We start from the raw sequence: 20626 nt of genomic DNA on the forward strand, positions 1-20626 counted from the left end.
TCTAATTCCTATTGGCGTCATCATGGTACATTTCTCAACATACGCACGGCCGTGCGTCCATCCGATGACGTGTGCAAGTCAGATGGGGGAAGCATGCGTGCTGTGTTTTTAAAAAACTTTTACAGAGAAACAACACCATAAAAGATCTATATTTATAAGAGCATGAAGCTTAATGAAACGTTAAGATTAAACCAATATGAGAAACCATTTTCGCCCTTTTGTTTTTTACAGACAATTTTGTAATTAATCTGGAACAAAACCTGTTTTCCAGGAATCATTTACTTTATTTTCACTATGTTATAAAAGAATTGGTTCATGCTTTTAGCTGTGCGTATATCGAGTTATGGATGCACTTGGGAAGTTTGGAGAGCACTCAAGAAGCTAGAGTTGCTCTCGGCGCTTCTCTCATGCTCTCCAAACTTTCCGCGTGCATCCATAACTCGATACACGCACGCTAAGCATGAACCAATTCTTAAATATATAATGCCTCGTTTTTCGCACTCTTCGGCCAAAGGACAAAAAATGTCACACAGAGACATCTTACACAGTATCCAAGGACAAAAACCAACACTGTGACCGTAGTTTCTCTCGAAACCCTAAAATAGTAGCACACTACTTTAACAGAGGATGGTATGCCGGTGAAAAAAATTGGGATTTTTCAAACAATCATCTTTCAAAAATTGGGTAAAAACAAATGCAAATAAGCTTACTACAACTGGAGACGGAGAAAACTACATAAGACGTCGCTGACGTTTGGTAAGCGCTGGAATTGTAATATATCCTCAAATAAAAATAATTCGTTTTAAATGGTATAAAAGTTTGACTAGCAGTTGTTGTTAAGGTTGAAGTCACCTTTGAGACACGGGAAATGTCATCTTCAAGATTCCTCAGCCATTCATAGATAAATATGGACTTCTGATTCGCTGGAGTCCGACCATACTCCTCTTCGTTGTAGACCAGTGTTGGTATGTCGAAATCCATATTGTGGACAACCCCCAAAATGTATTGAACAGGGTATTAAACTTTCGATTTTAAGTGGTTTGTATGCTCACGTACTCTGGCTTGATCATCTACCGTTCCGCCATCTTGGATTGGTAGGTGCGTTGTGTATGGAGACACATATTGTACCGACGTACACATCGTCAGGAAGAGAGAGGACCATGGGAACGAGCTTGCATATATTGAGGGGGGTACTGAGGGGGTAAGAGGGGACTTAGGAGGACGGGGCTCGGGGTAAATCAAGCAGGGTGGAGACGTGAGATAACATCTACACGAATGGATTTTTTCCCCTAAAAAAGAACGAAAAGAGGTAGTCGACATTGAAGCAGTGTTTTGTGTGACTGGCTTATGGTTCAAGAATTCATTTTCTCTCTGAGGGAAAATTCAGTGCAAGTTCGTGAATGCAGCAAGGGAGCAATCGAGCGTGATGGAATGTGCATGTGTGCTAGCAACCACTGTGTACAAAACAAATGAGCTTCTTGTTTATCTTTAACTGACAACACGTTTGAGACGGATTACCCTTTTGAAGAAGTCTGGTTTCAATTCCACCTTAAAGTGTCTCGAAATCGGATTAAAACTTTTTTCGCTGCTCATGTCGGAAGAAAACAACGAAGAAATAACTCTACAGCGCGACCAAACGACGCAAGATTTTTTGACTGGGTTGAAAGAAAGAGAAGAACTGAAGAGCAAACTACACGAGAAAGAGAGAGAATGCAACACACTAAAAGGATCCATATATGATATGACCAAGAAAGTAGAAGATTTGGAAAAGCAAGTAAGCAATTTTGACGTTTAATTCAACATATTAAATGCAGACTTTTAAACGACCCTTAACTATCTCAAGATACGTGTATAATTTAAGAAATGTAGATTGAGTGAATTCAGTTCAGTTTAATTGGTATATATTTATACTGTCTAACATACATGTATGACACGGTTGGCAAGTCGTCGAGAATTCGTTGTCAAAGTATTACTCCTTTGTTTAATTTTAGCTTTATGTGTAATTGAACTTTTAATTTCATTAGCAAATTTGGTGTACGTACACCTCTGATAAGAAAAAACATAAGCTTAAACGGCGGCCGCGAGTGGTAGGCACGATTCTAATTTGTGATTTGAAATTACAAATTTATCATTTTTCGAGCGTTTCTACTTTTTGTGGAAAAAGTGCGGAGGTTTGAGAAAAGTTCCTGGCAGTTTTAACCCAGATGAACGCTTAATCAGTGTTACATTAATTTAATAAGTGTAGTCAAAGTGTTTTTAAAGGTAATGAATTCATAATACAGCAAAGAAAAATTCTTATTATTTATTGATAAGACTGATAAGCTGCATGTCTACAGTGACAAGAAAGCCGAAAAGGCTTATTAAGCGGCCAAATTTACGTCCCACTGTATGCCTCTCAGATTTTTTAACCTTTTCCCCAAGACTTAAGCTTATTCCAGCTAATTGAATAGTTTTAGTGCTTTGCCCTAATCATCAAACTCAGCCAATCACATGAACCTGATGTCAGTTTATAAAACTCAGAGTTTAAATAATTTATTTTATTTTTATCAGAAAACATATTTATGGGGGATAATGAGGTTACATGGTGACCAGTTTGCTAGCGAATCAGGCCGTGTGAGAAATATGTTCTTCCGAACTTTGCTGTAGACTTATTTGGAGTCTTTGGAGTGGTGAAGAAAGGAAAAGAAAAATAAAAGAGCTCATCCTTCAGTCTTACCGGGATTTGAACCAAAACACCTTCAGTACGAGAGTGCCTCACCTTAACACTTGCATCACACATATCTGACTATTTTCCACTAGACTAATTTTACTGTTTTATTATTGCTTTAATAGCGTCAAACCATCTTTGCACTGCCAAAAAAGAATACATGACCAAGCTCGAAACACCCTCAGACATTTCTCCATCATACTTTCTCCTTTCATTTCATAAAAAATTCCCTACTAACTTCACAGAACCACAATCTCAATCTGTTTGAGCCTTTCTTGCCAAACTAAAAAAGCACAAAGTCTATATTTAGATTTCATGTTCATGTTATCACATTATGAGCTTCCAGGATACCACTGCACTGTGTTAGCTGGTACTCAGCGGAAAAAAAAGATAAAAAAAACAAAAGGCATTTTTTCTGCACCCTGGCCAGGACTCGAACTTGTGTTTTGACCAAGTGTAACCTGGAGATCTGGGGTTGGTGACCAACAGGAGAAATACAGAAAGAAGATGTTAAAATGTTGATGTTCAAATGTTGAAAATACAATCAGTCTAGTATTTTCAAAATAAGTTGGAAAACATGGAATATTTCATATCAAACAAAACAGGATAATTTTATCATCGCTTCTTTTTGCTTTTAAAGTTTTTGCACACGTCCATTTTGGATTTCATGACATCACAAATTGTTTGCCCTATTATTTCGTACAAAAGAACTTCTGCTTCCTGACAAATATGGCAATAACCATATGATGTCGTAAAAATCCAAAACTGTCAGGTGCACAGGAAATTTAAAAGTGAAAATGGACAACAATCTTGTCCAATAATGTTATTGCCAGTTTTTTAGCTAACCTTTGCAATTTAGACATCATTTCCAAAAATTTACTATCAACTTGTGGTAAAAGTGGAGGTTCCCTTCCAATGAGTGTAGTTCTTGCTTGTTCTTTAAGTTTGTCTTTGGTTTTAAAACCAGATAATATTTATTTTTCATTGCCTCGGATCCATTGGCATAATCTGGTAAGTCCCTAACTAGTATGCAATTTGACTTTGGAATTTGCCCTCTGTAATGTTAGGAATTGTTTGACCAAAATTCCTTGAAATGACAACTTCTCAGAGGGTTGGCTGAGATGGCATTTGATTACACTTGGAACTAATGATGGATTTTAAACATCATGCTTAGAAGTTATAAAAGTAACAAATAACTGAAAATGTTTAATTGATCTTCTTTTAATATTATTTTTTCCTAATGCTCTAGCTGGCAGAAAAGAACCAGAATAAGGTATGTCAATGAACATGTGACATTTATTATAACCTGACATAATACAATTTGTTTTTAAGTTTTGAGCTCGCAAATTATGACAATGTAAAAATTCATACCCCTATCCTAGCTGAATATCTTACTACACTTTATGTACTTGCATCAAAGCTCAGAGATTGAATAAGCAAACTTGACAGAAATGCTTTCTATATATGCTCACTTTGGTGATTCAAAAGGTTAATATTTTAAAGTATAAAAATATGAAATCTCAGCTTCCTTCTAACACATGTTTAGGAGACAAAGAAGCGGCGACCATCAAGTGCACGCAAACCTAAAAGACCAGCACAGAAAAAAAAAGAGAAAGGGGGTAAGGATGGAGGATTACTAGTACCAGCTGAAGTCAATAACAAAGATAATCATGACAATCCATTTGAAGACCCTGAAAAGTTATACCAGGTTTGTGAATTTTTGTTTGTATTCAGGGAAAGTTGCTTTTGGATATTTGTTCACCCACAAGTTTTGATATTTTGAAATAATATTGTTATAATTGGTTTGGTTTCCTGTGGAAGGGGATTCTAGGAAACATTTTTTTTTTTTTTTTTTTTCGCTGTTCCTGTCCTATGTGAGGATTGTATGTCAGGGATTTAGACCAAGTTGAACTTTCATTCTCCCAACTTTGCTTAATTTTAAACAATTTATTATTACTTTCTGAAGATCACAGTACCGGTAGTCTCCCTGAAAGCAGAGGTCATTGTAAGGTGCAAACCTGACTGTGGCATGCATGAATAGACTGGCTAGTTATGACTGAATTTCACTTGCCTGTCTGTTGCTTAACTCTCTTTACTGTGGACACTTCTGAAGGCAGGTAGACAGAACTGGCCCCTGAGTTGACTGTAGAAATCACTGATTGGAATGACTGTTTTTGATATGCTTTACAGGAAATTGCCACCCGATATCCTGATGTTCCATTGAGCACAGTTCTTATTGCTGAGAAGAAGTTTGTAGAGGCGGATCTGGACAGAAATGGAGTAAGTCATTAGCTTTGTACCATGCAATGAATAGTAAAGGGTTGTCTAAATGGTTCTAGAGTATCACTGGCAAACAGGCATGCCAGTTCACCCCAGTTCTCTCTCGTGGCTCTGTATTTGTTTAAATAATTCTACTCCAAAATTGTATATTTGTACAAAAGTCATACATTTGTGAGTTCACCCTTGTAACTGTATGTACTGTATCAAGATTCTTATTCAATTACAAAAATTCATCAGTTCTGCTATCATGTAAACACAGTATGACTGTCTGTTTCACTTTTTTCAGTTTTAACCATTCAGACATACAAACATACAGTTTACGTGCATTTTGATATCCTACCAGAATTCTAGTCATACTGGAATCATTAAACACCCCTTTGATTCATTTCTTAACACAAAGTACAACAGTACAGACTGTGCATAGAAATTGGCTGTACACACTAAATGTTTTTACGATATGGTTAAAAAAATCATAAAAACAAAATGGTGTTTTTTATCAACTGACCATTATCTATGTGTACTTGTTGAGCAGAGATTATCATTTGTTGTCATATCTTGCAGACTATAGACAGTGATGAGCTGGAGAAGATGCTGGACTTAGTATCTCAACAGGGCGGCACAGGCTTCTTGTATACTAAGAAAGAAATAGAAAATATTTTTAGGAAAATTGACTTGGACAAAACAAATTCTATCGACTTCTTTGAATGTATAGAGGTATGTAAATCTTTTATTATTTTTGTGACAATGTTTATGTGCTCAGGTTATTAACATTTGTGTATTCCATAATTTCACTTTGCATCTTAGTGACTCATCCAACATAAAAAAGAGTATCTTGTTTGTTAGCAAAGTATTTTGAAAGGTCAGCTGCTAGCAAGGACTAGGCCTCACAGGAAAGTGTACTGGTAACCATGGTAACCAAATGGAACATCAAGAAAGGCTGAAATTTTAAAGTACTAAATTCAAGGTTCCATTTAAAAGAAACCGACATCCAAATCTGATTAAAAAAACAAACAAATGCTAAATGAACACCCCCAGCCTTTATTTGTGATATTTTTTCTAAACTTGGTGGAGAATTTCTTACTTTCTCACAAATTATATGTAAGCCTGACACCAGCGTTTGTAAAATGCCATGTCAGGTATAGAAGTACTGGCAGTGCAATGGTTAAAATTGATTTGTTTGATTAAAAAAATTGAGGTAAAAGTTGTACAACACATCCTTTTTAACATTGTTTTTTTGTTATTTCTTTTTTAATTGTTAGGTACTGGAGATGATCAGGCAAAACAGAATCAAAGATCTTCCAATTGCATCCTCTGTGCAACAGAACAAAAGTGCTGTCTGCAGCATTCAATAACAGCTTCTGTCTTAAAAGGAAAGTTCTGTCATTCGAGCACTTTGCATGTGTAACCAGCTTATTAATGGAAATTTTCAAACGACGAATCAGGACATGGGAACATCGTAGGGTATACTCCCATATAAAAGTGCCTTGAAGAACGTTTGAACCACAAGTGTACTTAAGTATATTGTAATATTATTTTAGCTGGCGTGACCAACCAGAAACTCAAAGTGATGAGTAAGACATTCACCACCTTCACTTAAAATGGCTTTGGAAGCGCTTTGTTTCTGTAGGCTAGGCTTTGCCAGTTTGGGTAACATTCAGCTTGTAATGACAGGAGAAAACAGGAAAGGCTTAATTCAGTGAGGTACCTCATGCGTACTATCAAGTTGTAGCAGTTGAACTAGGCCTAATTTTCCATCTTATTACTAAATCCGTAGTCACGCAATTTAGTTCAAAGTTTTGCATTTCAACCGTTTAACTTGTTACTGTAGCGCCCCCCCCCCCCCCCGGGGGGGGGTTACTTTCTTATAAGAGGCTAATGGGGATGTGCCGTTGGATGGGGTCGCATTTTCACGACTGGATTGACTAGAATGGGGTCGCATTTTCAATAGAGTTACCAGAATGGGGTTGCACATTTTCGGATTTTGGGGCGAGAAAATTCTATTAAGTAGGGATTCAAAATGGTCTCGGTTAAAAAGTTCAGAAAGTTGTTGTTTATTAAATTTAACAATCACCTCGCATTACATTCTGTTCTTGAAAGTAGATGCATAAATAGAAAGTGACTTAGTTGGGATCGCGAAAATTACATTTTCCCAAAAAGTGACTAAGATGGGGTCTATAACTGGCCACAAAATAGACTATAATGGGGCAGGGGCTCTGAGAGGCCAGCGGCACATACCCAGCAAAACTTAACCCAAGAACCCCCCCGCCCCGGGCTGTAGTGCTGTTTCGTTACTTGAATATATTTTATGGGAAGTATCAAACCGAGCCGTTTATGGAAAGTAGATAATTCACACATCTATTGATCGAGACATGAGAGGGAGTCTATTCTAACTTCATATCCGTGGTTATATAAACTGATATTCAAAGGTTACAAACTCTACTCAGTGAGTGCGTTTTGCGAAAAAAATCTAATCATTAAGAAATGGATAAGTGTCACCGGTTTGGAGACAAGGAAAGAAAGTTTTCTATTTCCTTTCTGAAATTAACACTGAATTAACGCACACCGCAGCTTTGTGCGTTTCCACGCACATCTCGTGCTTATTTCATAGAAACTCTCGATTTACTTAAAAATTTGTCTCGGATTGCGATCAGAACCAATTTCTAGCAGTGTAAATAAACTGTACTTATTGGTATGTCTTTTTTTATAAAGTTTATAATATAAATGATAACGAATAAATATTGTATACAAACTCATGATAATTGAAGCAAATAAATTTTATGACACTCAAGTCAGTAGTAGTCTTAGCCACATGAGTGCATGTACAGTTTCGTCAAAGTACCACCGACTCTCCTATGTATTCCAGCGGCTATTTCCCAGGTGAGAAGACCAGTCATATCTTTTCTTGTCTCAGCTGCATACAAGGCGGGCCACATTTTTGGGTAGCGATTGCTTGCGTATGGGACACCACAGCACTTGCAAAGACTTCTCCCACTTCCCAGAAAATGGACGCCTTGTTAAAGGAAATTAACGTGACTTAAATTGAAGGAAGACTTACCAATAAAGGAAATTAACGCGAATTCAAAATAAGAGAAATTAACACGAGTTACACAAAGAATCAGAATTTATTGAGACAACATTAACAAAACTAAGTGTGAAAATCCGAATTGCAAACAATTTTCGTGGAATTGTCGCTAAACGTGGGAGTTGAGCGAAGAATCTGGCTACTTTGAACGTTCTTCACAGTGTCCATGATACCGGCGGATCTCCACCCTGATAAAACTATGTTTTTTTTTTCTTTCTGGAGTTTATCGAGACTCATATGACAGGGGTGGGGATACTCGTCGTCTCGCTTAGGGGTGTAAACTTCGGATTTTAAGGGTGTTCTCGGCAAAACGCCATTATATTTAGCCATGGCCAGAAGCCCATTGGTTCCTGATTTAGCCGTGATAGTCTCGTTTAGGGTTGCACGCGAAGAAATATAAAAATATATTTGTCTGTGTTTTAAAATTGTCTCTTTTGTGGGGTCAAAAAAAAAAAGCTTGAGCCACGCCCAGACTAATCTCCTTTAGGGATTTAAAGACTGTTGAACCCTACGGGATGAACAGATGCGATGAAATTTAATCTGTCTATATCTCTATTTAATTTTGATTTATAACTTTTGGATGCAGGGGACCACACGACGCAAAATAAACTGTTTTGATTACGTTCTGTTGCCGCACTGAGGTGCCATTTGACGCCGCGGTTTGAAATGCAACTCACGAAACAAGATGAATGTTTGCCGCGGTGAAGTTGCAACTTTAAAATTGTGCTGGTAAAACAACTTCTGATTCAAGTAAGTACATTTATCGCCGCAGTTTGAGTTGCAACTCACGAGACGCGATGACTGAGACGAGTACTCGAGCAGTTTCCCTTTTGAGCGGGCGCGTGGCTTTTGTTTATGAAGGAAACTTGCACTGTAATTTTGCTAAGACAAACAAATCGCGATGAAATCGCCGCCGGTTGCAACTTCAGTACGATAAAAAATTACATGGAGTTACGCGACAAAAATCGTTGCGACAAAAAGTTGTGACAGTGTGTTATTATGAAATAGGTGGCCTTCCCTTTGGGACGAAAATTAGTAAAACATAGTACTGTACTGAGGTCAAGTATCCTACGTGGAAGGCGTCGGCAGGGGAGGGGAAGGGAAGAAAAATGGAGAGGGAAACAACGGAGGGGGACTGGGATGAAAGAAAATTATCTCGCACTTTTCTCCTCCTCGCAAACTCCCCCAGTTTGCGCCCGTCTCGCAGGCTAAGGTCAAGTAGTGAGACCTATCACTGACGGGCCTAAATCTAGCCTTAGTTAGTTTTAACAGCTGGTGACCAAAACTCCCTTTTCTTGCCCTCACGTATGTTCTTCTACGTGTAGAAAAGAGTGCTCTACTCAATACTGGTTAGGTCATCGTGTACATGAGCTAATCAGTTCTTCAGAAAAGTTATCACAAGAAGTTGTTTGTCAGTGCTTAGCTTAAACATGTATTGGAAAGAAAACACGCAAATTTTACAGGATGTACTTGTGTTTTTATTTTTCCGGTTTTACGTGAAATTTTATATAAATCGACTTCCCCAGCCGCTTAAGTCTGTTTTTCCTTTCCTCTTTGTGTTGTTTTTGTTGATTGAAATAATGAATATTCGGTGTAATTCGTAATTAAAACATGAATCGGCAAATTTTGAAAGCACGCAGTTAATATACTAGCGTAGAGTCAAATTACAATTTGCGAGTTTCAAAAACAAGAAATTCCCGAGACCTGAAAGCTAATTCTCCTAACTGTTGAGCATGCATTCATTTCTTGGTTAGTTCTGGAAATTTGGTGATTTATCCAAGTAACATAACTTCGAGTACTTCCTTAGCTCCCTCTGATATTTTTCTTTGTTCTGATTGGCCGTTGTGATTAGTGTGGTTTTGGTTTTACGACACTCAATCGAAAAGCACTCTAAACCACTGCCTATAAGTTACACATCGTATTAATAATCCGCCCAAAGAGTTTAAGGAGGCGTCAATTTTTGGAAAAAATCATGCGATCTTTCGTGTGAGCGTCTTTTGGTCAGGTCACGCAAGGTAGCAATTAATTCGATTCACTGGCTCTTAAATAAAATGAAGCGTTCACTTTGGAGCATTGAATTTGAACAGCTCCTGAAAGCCCCGTTAAACTTTTTTATTAAAAGAGACTAAAAATTAATGGAGTTTAACCCATGAACTTCGGAATAAAGAACAATGGAAAGATTCAAGACAGCAAACGTGATGAAGCCTCGTTCTTCACGGTGATGCACCCTGAGAGTTAAGATAAGGCTTTCGAGTTCGTAGTTTGCAATCTCCATATTATACTCATTCTTGTTCCTGATGAGATTTTTCTTGCTCCTTTTAAGGTTAGCTGTAAAGCGACGCAGCGTCCAAATGGTTAACGCACTGGGCCCAGTTGCTCGAAGCATAGTTAGCACTAACCCGGGTTAAATACCATGACAACCTATAGATTTTAATACCTCTTAACCAATGGTTAGCGCTAACCATGCTTCGAGCAACCCAACCCTGGACTCTGTATCGAAAGGTCCGTGTTTGAGCCTCGTTCTGAGTCCTTGTGTTTTGAGAAAACCTGCCGAAATGCTGAGGGTAGCCGGCCTGCGATGGACTAGCATCCCATCCAAGAGGAGAAGCAATACTCCTTGTTGCTTCATGCAAAGGAATAAGCGGGATAAGCTCTGATGATATGCATGGCCACTTAGTTGGTGTTTTGTGTTTCTCGAGCTCTATCTCAACAAACAACTGCTGTAAGGTTGCCCTCTATTAAACAAAAAATGACTAAAAAGCATCATAAGTTAGCTCATTCGGTTCTCAAAAACCATATTAAACACAATGACTTCCGATGCTATTTTTAATCGTAAACTTGCTTGCCTTAGGTGAATCATTAATATTAGTTCAGAAAATCATTCTTAAAGAGGGGGGCATTGGGGCCTCTCAGAAACCGCCAAACCGCACAAAAAAATCGCCCAAAACCGAAAAAAATGCAACAAAACTCGATAAAAACCGGAAACCGCATATAAATCTATCGAAACCGAAAATTTACACAACCAAATTTCCACACTATTTTAATATCATCACGAAATTTGTGGGACAAATCTGTGTTTAAATTTGGAAAACATTATAAATCCTCCATTGAATCGCTAGAGAACTCGGGGGGAATTTTACGATCGCAAATAGCTAGCCTGTAGCCCTGAAACCTCAATTAAAAATCAAGAATTCCACATTGAAGTTTTAAGAACTAAGACGTGAATTGGGAGATTCGATTGAAATCTTTCACCAATCATTCACGTCTGACCGGAATTGTACAAATCCGAAAAACTGCTCATATTTTTCCCGAAAACCGAAAACCAACTGCTAGAAAAGGAAAAACCGCAAACCGCAACAAACGTTAAAACCGAAAATCGAGGATTCTCGGTGCAAAAGCCGAAAAACCGATCTAAGAATGGCCAAAACCGCAAAATCGAAAATCCCAGCGACCCCCTTCTTAAAATATTTTTGTTCCATAAAATAATGGACTGATTGATCTCCCACTGCAAATGTTTAAGGGCCTTTTAGCTATTCCCAGAGTGCCCTTAATTTTTTAACGATAGATTGTCCTTAATTTTTAATGATATTTTTTTAGGAGTATCAACAAAGTACATCAATATCAAACAAGATTGGCATGTAAGATCTCATACTATCTGCCTAAAGCGAGGACCAACTATGGCAAATTTAACATTCGTTTTTTGGAGCTAAAGTTTGGAATTCCAATGAAGAGTCATTAAAATCCAAGAGTCGTACCTGTTTCAAAGTCCTCTTAAAAGAATCGCTTATCTCCAACTACTGACTGGCTCATTGATGTACTTTATTTTTCCAGTTTTGCGTGTGCACTTCCCCTTGTTTATTGTTATTTTTGTGTGTGCGTGTGTGTGTGAATGGTAAATCGTGTCCTTAGCTCTATTTCAATGTAGGGTATTTGCAAATGTTTCCGCTTGGCCCAGCCACTTAGCTCGATTAGCTTGCTATTTCTAAGTGGCTGTCCCCCCTTCCTTAGTAATTTTTCTTTCTTGAATTTATGTAACACTGTATAATTTCTGGGCACGAATAAAGATTGTTGTTGTTGTTGTTGCCGCGTCACCCCGACCTCGAGTAATTTTCTAGAAGAAAATTCCGTACGTGCCGTTCTCAATGGTGTGTGAATTGTGCGAACTTAATAAACGGGGAGTTTATGATATCCATCAGAGAACTGTCCCCTTGTTTTAAACTTTAATATTTTCAATAAGTATTCTCAGGTAACAGTTTTTCATTTCAGTGGCAGGTAATGAAATTTGAAAGAAATTCGGACAGATACGTGCAGGCATTTGGACTCAAAAATTGTTAATTTTCTGCTTGAAGGATTTTGTGACTGAATGCCGCCTATTTGTGAATACAAATCAATAAAGACATGGCCAAATACCGTTTTATAGTGCTACTTAATGAGAAGATCGAATAAGGTCTATTACGACTTTTTTGTCCTCGCCAACTGCTAGTATTAAATGGAATAAATGAAAGGAACTCCTTTATGGCAATACACATTGGCTTCCCAATTGTAGCACGTTGCTCGATATTCGAGGGATAGAAAATGCGTGCAAAATACACAAATGCCTCCGGGAACGGTCACAAACGAACAAGCAATTTACAAAGAGAACACACCCTTCCACCCTTCCTGTGGCAAGTCGCCTCTCTTTCATAACCTAGCGCTATTGTTAGTGATAAACGACCTGAAACCGACATTTCGATCTTTAAAAAGATGATTGACCCCAACAAACCAACGTTTTTAGTCCCGGCTACCCACTGCGAGTTGATATAAATGCAAATTTGTGGTTATCATTTAGTGCAATTATGGTTGCACTTCAGTTGTTTCGACCAATAAGAGCATACCTCTCCTTAAAAATTAAAGCAAAGGAATCATTACTATTAGTTCGAGCAAACCCTGAACCATCAGTTTACGTCGAAACCTCTCACAGTACAGATCGTTCAAGATCTACGTTCAAGAGTCACTAGAGAATTTGAAGGTGAGATCTCTTTTTATTTCACTTATTTTTTGCTAGTCGAGCAAATAATCATTTCTTTCTTTTATTCCAATGGAATATTTCAAATCAATGTTTCTCACCAGAGGAATTGAGAATTTTGTCCTCCGGCCGTTGTTCGCAAATTAGGTGCGTTTCTCTCCATGGACAAGCACAAGGCACTTTCATAACTGTTCCCTAAAATTATTTCTTTCGAAGCATAGGCACAGCAAACTTCACTAAGTTTAATTAATACCATTCCACTGAAAAAATCGTAACTTGGAGTGTCTTCTGTGGTAGACATGCTTGACTGTTAAAGCTGCGTGAGAATTTCCTAGATTAAAAAGCTCTCTACTAGCTTTGCGAGAACCGAAATTCGGGCAAATTTTGCGAGTCTTAAATTGAGCGATTTGCCAGAAATAACCGTTTTCAAAGTAATAATTTTCGTAGTTTTCAATAGGCATATTTAACATAAAAATGGAGAGCTTTGGGCGTAACTTTTACAGCAAAGGGTAAAATGGAGGCTAGATGAGGTTTACTGTTAGTTTTTAATGTTAAGTGTTATAAAGCCCAAACTTCTAAATGTTAACTGTTATATAGGAAATAACAGTTAAGAGTTACTTCCTAAGACGGAAGACTAAAACTACAAAAGAGTAGTTAATGATCGAATAATTCTCATCAGTTTCTGCCTTCTTTTCACCATTTACTCTCAGAGCGATCAACATTAAATTTCTCGTTACAATATCAATACATTGTCGAGCAAAGAGGTGATGAGAATAACCAAAATTATCAACTAAGGGTTGTTGACTTGGTGTAAGACCAAATTCTCAGAACTACTAGTAAAAGAAATATATGGAAGTCATTAAGGAGAATTTACATTAATACCGTGAGAGTGAAAGTTCGTAAATAATCTGTCGTGACCGTGAATATGCATGCCTCGCTTCGCTGGTTTCAGAGAGGATTTCAGAAACAAAGCTCCTTATAATGTTTTGTTTTGTTTTGTTTTGTTCTTTTCGAGAAAAAAAACTGATGGTTAAGGTCTTTCCCCTTGCCAATAGTACCGTAAACACTCGTGTATAAGCCGCACTCTTAGATTAGCCGCATTCCCAACTTTGGCAGTCCGTTTTGAGAAAAAATAAAAACAAATTAAAAAAGACAATGAAGTTTGATGCCGGTACTTTCTAGTAAACATCAAGTTTAATGAACTTATGCAGCGAATTCAAATCGGCTTTTTATAGTTTTCCTTTAAGTTCCTATTGACCGCAACGATAGAAGTGCAACCGGCATAATTACACTAAATGATAACCACAAATTTGCATTTTTACCAACTCGCAATGAGAAGCGGGACTGTGTGATTGGATTAGTTTGGGTCAATCATTTTTTTAAGAAATCTCGCTCCATTTGTGTGTGTTAGCTCTCGGAAATTTTTCAGTGCAAAAATCAAGTTTTGACGAATAGGCGTCATAAAGAAGGAGAAAGTTTTCATCGTCAATGATATGTCAGAGGCATTTGTTGTCATTAGGGCATCGCGAACTGCGCTTAAGCCATCACTAGCTATTTGGGATAAAATCTACAAGTTATTCGCATCACTGAGATCACAAAAGCCAGTGGCACAAAAATTATTGCACGAAAGCATGACGACGGCTACACAAATTTCATAATAGCTTATTTTATTGGCTTTAAATCTACAGATATAAACCTTAAGTGAAATGAAATTAATTTCACAAGTTTTTGGTAATGAAGGTATCCATAACACGTCAAATTTTCCCTTACTTAGTCTTCAATCCCATAATGCACAGCGTCCATCTTTCATACTGCGTCTGTGAAACGGCGTTTTCACTTAGTAGAAATATTCTTAGCGGAGCTCCGCGGAGCCCCATTAATAAGAGATGTTGGTAAACCCATGTATGCGAAAATTTTTGGTTATGACGTCACTGTCCGTCTGGTGTACGTACGTACGTACGTCCGCCCCTCTTTGTAAGCCACCGTGAGATGTCACACTCAACTTGTGCGGCAACCCGCGTTTTTTCAGCGGGAAGTGGGATGGCTTACTTCTTTAATTAAGAAAAACAAACGAGAATTTTGAACAACACTAATTTCTTGTATTCGTTGAATATGTTGTCAAACTACATATGTCGAGAAAGCAGGCGACTAATAAGCAAATTTGAAATCCGAGAGCGACGAACAAACAGGCAAAATGTCAGTTGAAACAAACATGTGGTGAGCTGGGTGAGTAAGCAACTCGCAAGTCGCATAGAAATTAAATGCATTTTTGCAGGCAACTGTCGGTAAAGCCTGGTTCACACTTGCGACATAACGACATAACGACATAACGACATAAGAAGGACGTTATGTCGTTATGTTAGCAGTGTGAACATGTAAACATAATGACATATTGGCAAATAACGACATCGATATAACGACATAAGGAAACAACTGATCTTTTCTTTATGCCGTTATGTCCATGTCGTTATGTCGTTATGTTGCTGTCAAACAAGTGTGAGCAACTTCGACATAACGACACAACAAACCACCAATCAGAGAGCGGCAAAATTGTCGAACCCAGTTCGCCACAAGCACTATTTTCAATATGGCGGCTACTGTGGAGTTGGAAGATATGATGGAGCAAACCTGGTGCAGCTCGTGTAGATGAAGAAGAACTTGCTGAAGCATTTCGAACTTATCCAATATTGTATGATAAAAGAGGTGTAGATGCTCTTCTAGCTTCTTCCTGAAATACTGGACGCAACCACTCTTTTCTTCTAGCAATTTTTTCCCTTTGTTGTCGTCGACGACGCCTTCGTCGAAGAAACAAATTAAATCCTCTCAAAGGCAACAAGTGTTTGTTCCACCATTTTTAAAGTATTCTTTTCACCTAACCTTATGTCTTTATGTCAGTGTTCACATTACCGACATAAGCGATTATGTCGTTATGTCGTTATGTCGCAAGTGTGAACCAGGCTTAATTCTCCATATTTAACATACTTCAAATTATACACAAATACTTAAGGTGTTGCCATACGACAAATATTCGTGGATAAATTAATTTTGAACATTCACAGAGCTATTCACAGAGTTATGTTTTGTGTTGGACCTGTGTGATTCATTTGCAGGGCACATGCATTTTTAAATACGCAGTAAACGTTTAAATATTTCGGACTACAAAAAAACATTATTTTTCCTGTATTCTCCTTTTGTTAACGTTTACTTTAAGACTTGAATTATTTGTGTAGGAGAAATATTTACAGAATTATGTGTTGTTTTGAACATTTTGTGCTGGAATTCATTCGCCATTTGCATCGCATAAGTTTTGTAAACATGCTCTAATTTTAAGTGCTCCCTGAGATATTTCGGGCCACAACCAAACATTATTATTCCTGTATTCCCCGTTTGTTAATGTTTACTTAGATACAAGAATTATTTCCGTGGGAGAAATATGCACAGAGTTATGAATTGTTTTGAACATTTTGTGTTGGACTTCTCTGATTCATTCGCCATTCTCAGCGCATTAGTGTTGTAAACACGCCCTAATTTTAAGCGCTCCCTGAAATATTTAGGACCACAACCAAACATTATTTTTCCTGTATTCTCCGTTTGTTAAAGTTTACTTAGAGACTAGAATTATTTCTGTACGAGAAATATTCACAGAGTTATGAATTGTTTTGAACGTTTTGTGTTGGACTTCTCCAACTAATTCGCCATTCACAGCGCATAAGTTTGGTAAATACGCTCTAATTTAAGGGTTAAAAGCTCATAGAAATATTTAGGACCACAACCAAACATTATTTTTCCTGTATTTTCCGTTTGTTAACGTTTACTTAGAGACTAGAATTATTTCTGTACGAGAAATATTCACAGAGTTATGAATTGTTTTGAACATCATGTTTGTGCTGGACTTGTGTACGTAACTCATTCGCAATTCACAGCGCATAAAACACGTTCTAATTTTAAGCGCTCACTGAAATATTTCGGGCCACAACCAAGCATTATTTTTTCTGTATTCTCCGTTTGTTAACGTTTACTTAGAGACTAGAACTGTTTCTGTAAGAGAAATAGACGAGCTAGTGGGTTTAAACATTTTACCAGCAAATTTTATTGAAAGGTCGTTACCGCCGAGACAAAAACAACAGCATGAAAACAGTGATGAATAAACCTCACAACCAGAAGGAAAAATAAAAAGGGTAACCATACTAGTACCCAAAAACAAAAGCAGAGCATTGTTATCCTAGTTTAGGTGCGTGGAGATTAAGAAATTTAACAGAAAACAAGCGGCGAAGAAAACTGTAAAAATTTCCGAGTCTGCCGTTCGGCACTACGACAAGAAGATCAAATTGACAAACCTGAGCCATGAAAGAGAACGAAGCAGCGCTCTTGGAGCATTTTTTTCTAGAGATAAGAGACATCAGAAAAAAAAAAAGATCTTTTTGCTTTGAAAATGCCATAATTTATTCGAATTTAAACTCATTGTTATTTACCTTGGCCGCTTTCACACCTAAGAATGTCTTTTAAGTAAATTTCTCTTCATCGAATTTATAATCACTCTTTTTCGCTTATCTTCAAGAAAAAAGTTGTATCCGCTGTACCAAGGTACATGTTCACCCCAAAAAAAAAATATTATAAGTGGTCCTTGAACAATGTCAGAAGCATTTTTAAACTCAAATGAAAAGAAATAAACAACACCATCCAACGTCGCATGTTCATTCACAGAAGTAAGATTTTAATCTGTGCGCGCCGAACCCATTTAAGTGCCGTGCTGTCATGCTTACATGACAATTTTTGAGCCAATCAAAAACCGTCATTTTGAGACGACATTCAGTCGCAAAATAACGTCGTCTCAGCGCAATAGGAAATCTCCAGGATCGCGATAATTTTGAACAATTTGTGCTGGACTTGTATAATTCGTTCGCAATTCACAGCTCACAAGTTTTGTAAACACGCTCCAGGCCACAACCAAACATTATTTTTCCTGTATTTTTTTCTTAAATTTTAGTCAGAGACTAGAATTATTTCTTTAGGAGAAATATTCTTAGAGTCATTCATTTTTTTGAACATTTTGTGCTCGACTTGTGTAATTCATTCCCAGCGCATATTTGTAAACAGTACGCCCTACTTTTAAAGTAAACGTTAAAATATTTGGAACCATAACCAAACATTATTTTTCCTTATTTCTTTTCTTGTAACGTTTATTATGAGACTATAAATATTTCTGTACGAAGAATATTTACAGAGTAATAAATTTTTGTAACAAAAATTTTATTTTAATCCGCACGGCCAAATTGCACGCGCGGAGACATTACTTGGTAGCCAAATTTTCTTTGTTGTACGCATTTCAAACGTTACGCAAATACATTCAAATTCAAATTCAAATTCAAATTCAATTTATTTGCCATTAACAAAATAACATTATTAGTTTACACAGGAGAAATATTTGAGAGAGAGCGTAATTGTTTCATCCACAAGTGTTTTGTGGTCTCGAACGTCATTGGAATTCAGCAATGTGATCTCGCACGATCAACAAGAACAGCTTACGGTTCAAAACATTTTCCGCTGACGCGTAAAGGCCTGGCTAAACTAGGAAACATTGTTTCTTGTTATGTTTCCGAGGTGGCTAAACTAGCGGGAAGCAAACAAAATGTTTTGCTGCCCCGGTGGCTAAACGAGGAAACACTGTTTCGGAAAACAGAGGGTTACGCATGCGTATAATAATAAACTAACTTTGTTGCTAGGAAACATTTTAATGAGTAGCACTGGAATTTAGTCAACATTGCTTTCATGGTGGCTAAACTGGGAAACATATGTTTCGGAAGCAAAATTTGTGTCTGGGTAGCAAAAATGTTTTTGACCTGAGGCAAAAACATTTTCTTTTTTCCGAGCAGCAAAATTTGTTTCCGCAACATTATGTTTCCCGCGCGGCTAAACTGGGAAACATTTGCCTCCGCAACAGTGTTTCCGCAACAATGTCTCCTAGTTTAGCCAGGTCTTAAAAAGTGTGCTTTATATGCACTTAAGATATATATAACTCAAGACAGGATGAAGAATTTGTAACGGTATTACGTTTATACAATAAGCAGAGTAGCATGTATATAAATGCTATTAAAAAGGAATTGTGGAGGTCCGCTTTTAAGCTTGGCTAACTATGTCTTAGATAAGGCATTAGTTCGGATAACCAATCACAAGCGATTGTTTTTAACAAGAGCCAAATCCTTTGTCCATTCTAATAATTAAACAGCACGAATATTTGGCACTTTCAAATGATTCTTCTTGACTAATTGCTATAGATAGATTCTTTTCAATGCATTTTCTCATTCGATGGATGCGGATGACGTAGGAAACAGTATTTTTCTTGCGTGAAAGGCTTATCTAAAAATGACTCTGCTTGTGAAAACGCCGTTACACATATAAAGTGCTTTTCGATTGTGTGTCGAAAACCAAAACCAAAGTAATCACAACGGCCAGTCAGAACATAGGAAATTATCCGAGAGAGCCAATGAGAACTCAAAGTAAAACGCGTATTACCGGCCTGAAGCGCGGGAAAACGCGAGTGACCAATTCGCGATTGGTTTTAGTTTTGCATCTGATTGGCTGAGAGGGTGGCGTGAATTTTTTAGACCTATCGCAGAGCAGAGCAGAGCAAAACCAATGTAATCCCGGATTACTTTCGACACTCAATTGAAAATTGCTCCACATGGAGGATGGACTTTCGGGGTTATGGACTCCTGATCCAAGTCGTAATCATCCCTGTTTGCCCTTGACCGAAATGGCAAACTCTCCTTTCTTACCAAAACCCTTTGATCACTTAAAGCATGTTCAATTTCACAGTCACAAAGCTAAAAGCTGAAATATTTTCTAAGTATGTTGTCATTAGAGGGCCCCAGTGCACTGGGGTACTTACCATTTACATGCGAAAATCGGTAATTACGGTTGGAAAATCAAATGGTTCGCGCCATTCTGTTTGGAAAGCTTCAGAGAATTTGGGCTGTGAATTTAGGCAATGCCATTTTTCTACTATTTAAGTAAGTCTCTCTGGCTGACGTGGATATACTCTGTAGCGGTTCCCTCTCCCACAACTTCAAATTTAATTCGTTAATGATGATGCACGAGTTTCTGTGTAAATGATAAGCACCCCTGTTCTTCGCAGTCAGGCCGGGATTCCGTGACTCAGAAATTTGAGGGAGTAAGTCACGATATCTTGAGTCGTTTTCTGCTCTGTGCAAAATTACCTTCAAAGCCAAGGAAACCACAAAATATCAGTTTGGTAAAAAAAGTGATAGTAAACCGAGAAGGAACGAGGATGGTCAAGGATGGAGAAGATTGACACGGATTGCAAACAACTAAATTGAAGAATTTAGGCTCATTTTCTCAAGATTCACAAACCGTGACGTAACCCCTTGTGGAGAGTTTGAAAACACACTCGGACTTGTTCTTACTTCAGGTTGTCTCTTTCAGTGCAATTGAAGAAAAGCTTGTTTGGAATAAGCTCGCCATGCATCTGAAGAGCACAATAGCTGTAGCTGTGATTTCCTTTGGTTTAATTGTATTTGTCAAGGCTCTTCCA

At 37.6% G+C, this 20626-nt stretch overlaps 3 protein-coding genes across 3 annotated transcripts in view; 2 read left to right on the forward strand and 1 right to left on the reverse strand.

Moving 5' to 3' along the window:
* The window catches only part of LOC146489383 (HEAT repeat-containing protein 5B-like), a 35799-nt gene extending 34697 nt beyond the window's left edge, over window positions 1–1102 (reverse strand). Inside the window, exon 1 of the mRNA XM_085108476.1 lies at window positions 853–1102. Within this exon, the coding sequence (XP_084964602.1) occupies window positions 853–981 (129 nt within the window). The 5' untranslated portion in view covers window positions 982–1102. The remainder of the gene's footprint in view (window positions 1–852) is intronic.
* A 168-nt stretch (window positions 1103–1270) lies between these two features.
* On the forward strand, window positions 1271–6418 carry LOC146489384 (uncharacterized). The gene is made up of 6 exons (XM_085108586.1): window positions 1271–1774; window positions 3957–3980; window positions 4254–4415; window positions 4898–4987; window positions 5549–5701; window positions 6247–6418. The coding sequence occupies exons 1-6, from the start codon at window positions 1592–1594 to the stop codon at window positions 6337–6339; spliced, it is 705 nt and encodes a 234-aa protein (XP_084964712.1). The 5' UTR covers window positions 1271–1591; the 3' UTR covers window positions 6340–6418.
* Window positions 6419–20518: 14100 nt separating this feature from the next.
* The window catches only part of LOC146489385 (uncharacterized), a 1308-nt gene continuing 1200 nt past the window's right edge, over window positions 20519–20626 (forward strand). The window contains exon 1 of the mRNA XM_085111515.1: window positions 20519–20626. This exon is cut by the window's right edge and continues 63 nt beyond it. Within this exon, the coding sequence (XP_084967641.1) occupies window positions 20555–20626 (72 nt within the window). The 5' untranslated portion in view covers window positions 20519–20554.

The sequence above is a fragment of the Pavona decussata genome, unplaced genomic scaffold, assembly GCF_977016875.1.
Source record: "Pavona decussata unplaced genomic scaffold, jaPavDecu1.1 SCAFFOLD_6, whole genome shotgun sequence".
Lineage (NCBI taxonomy): Eukaryota > Metazoa > Cnidaria > Anthozoa > Scleractinia > Agariciidae > Pavona > Pavona decussata.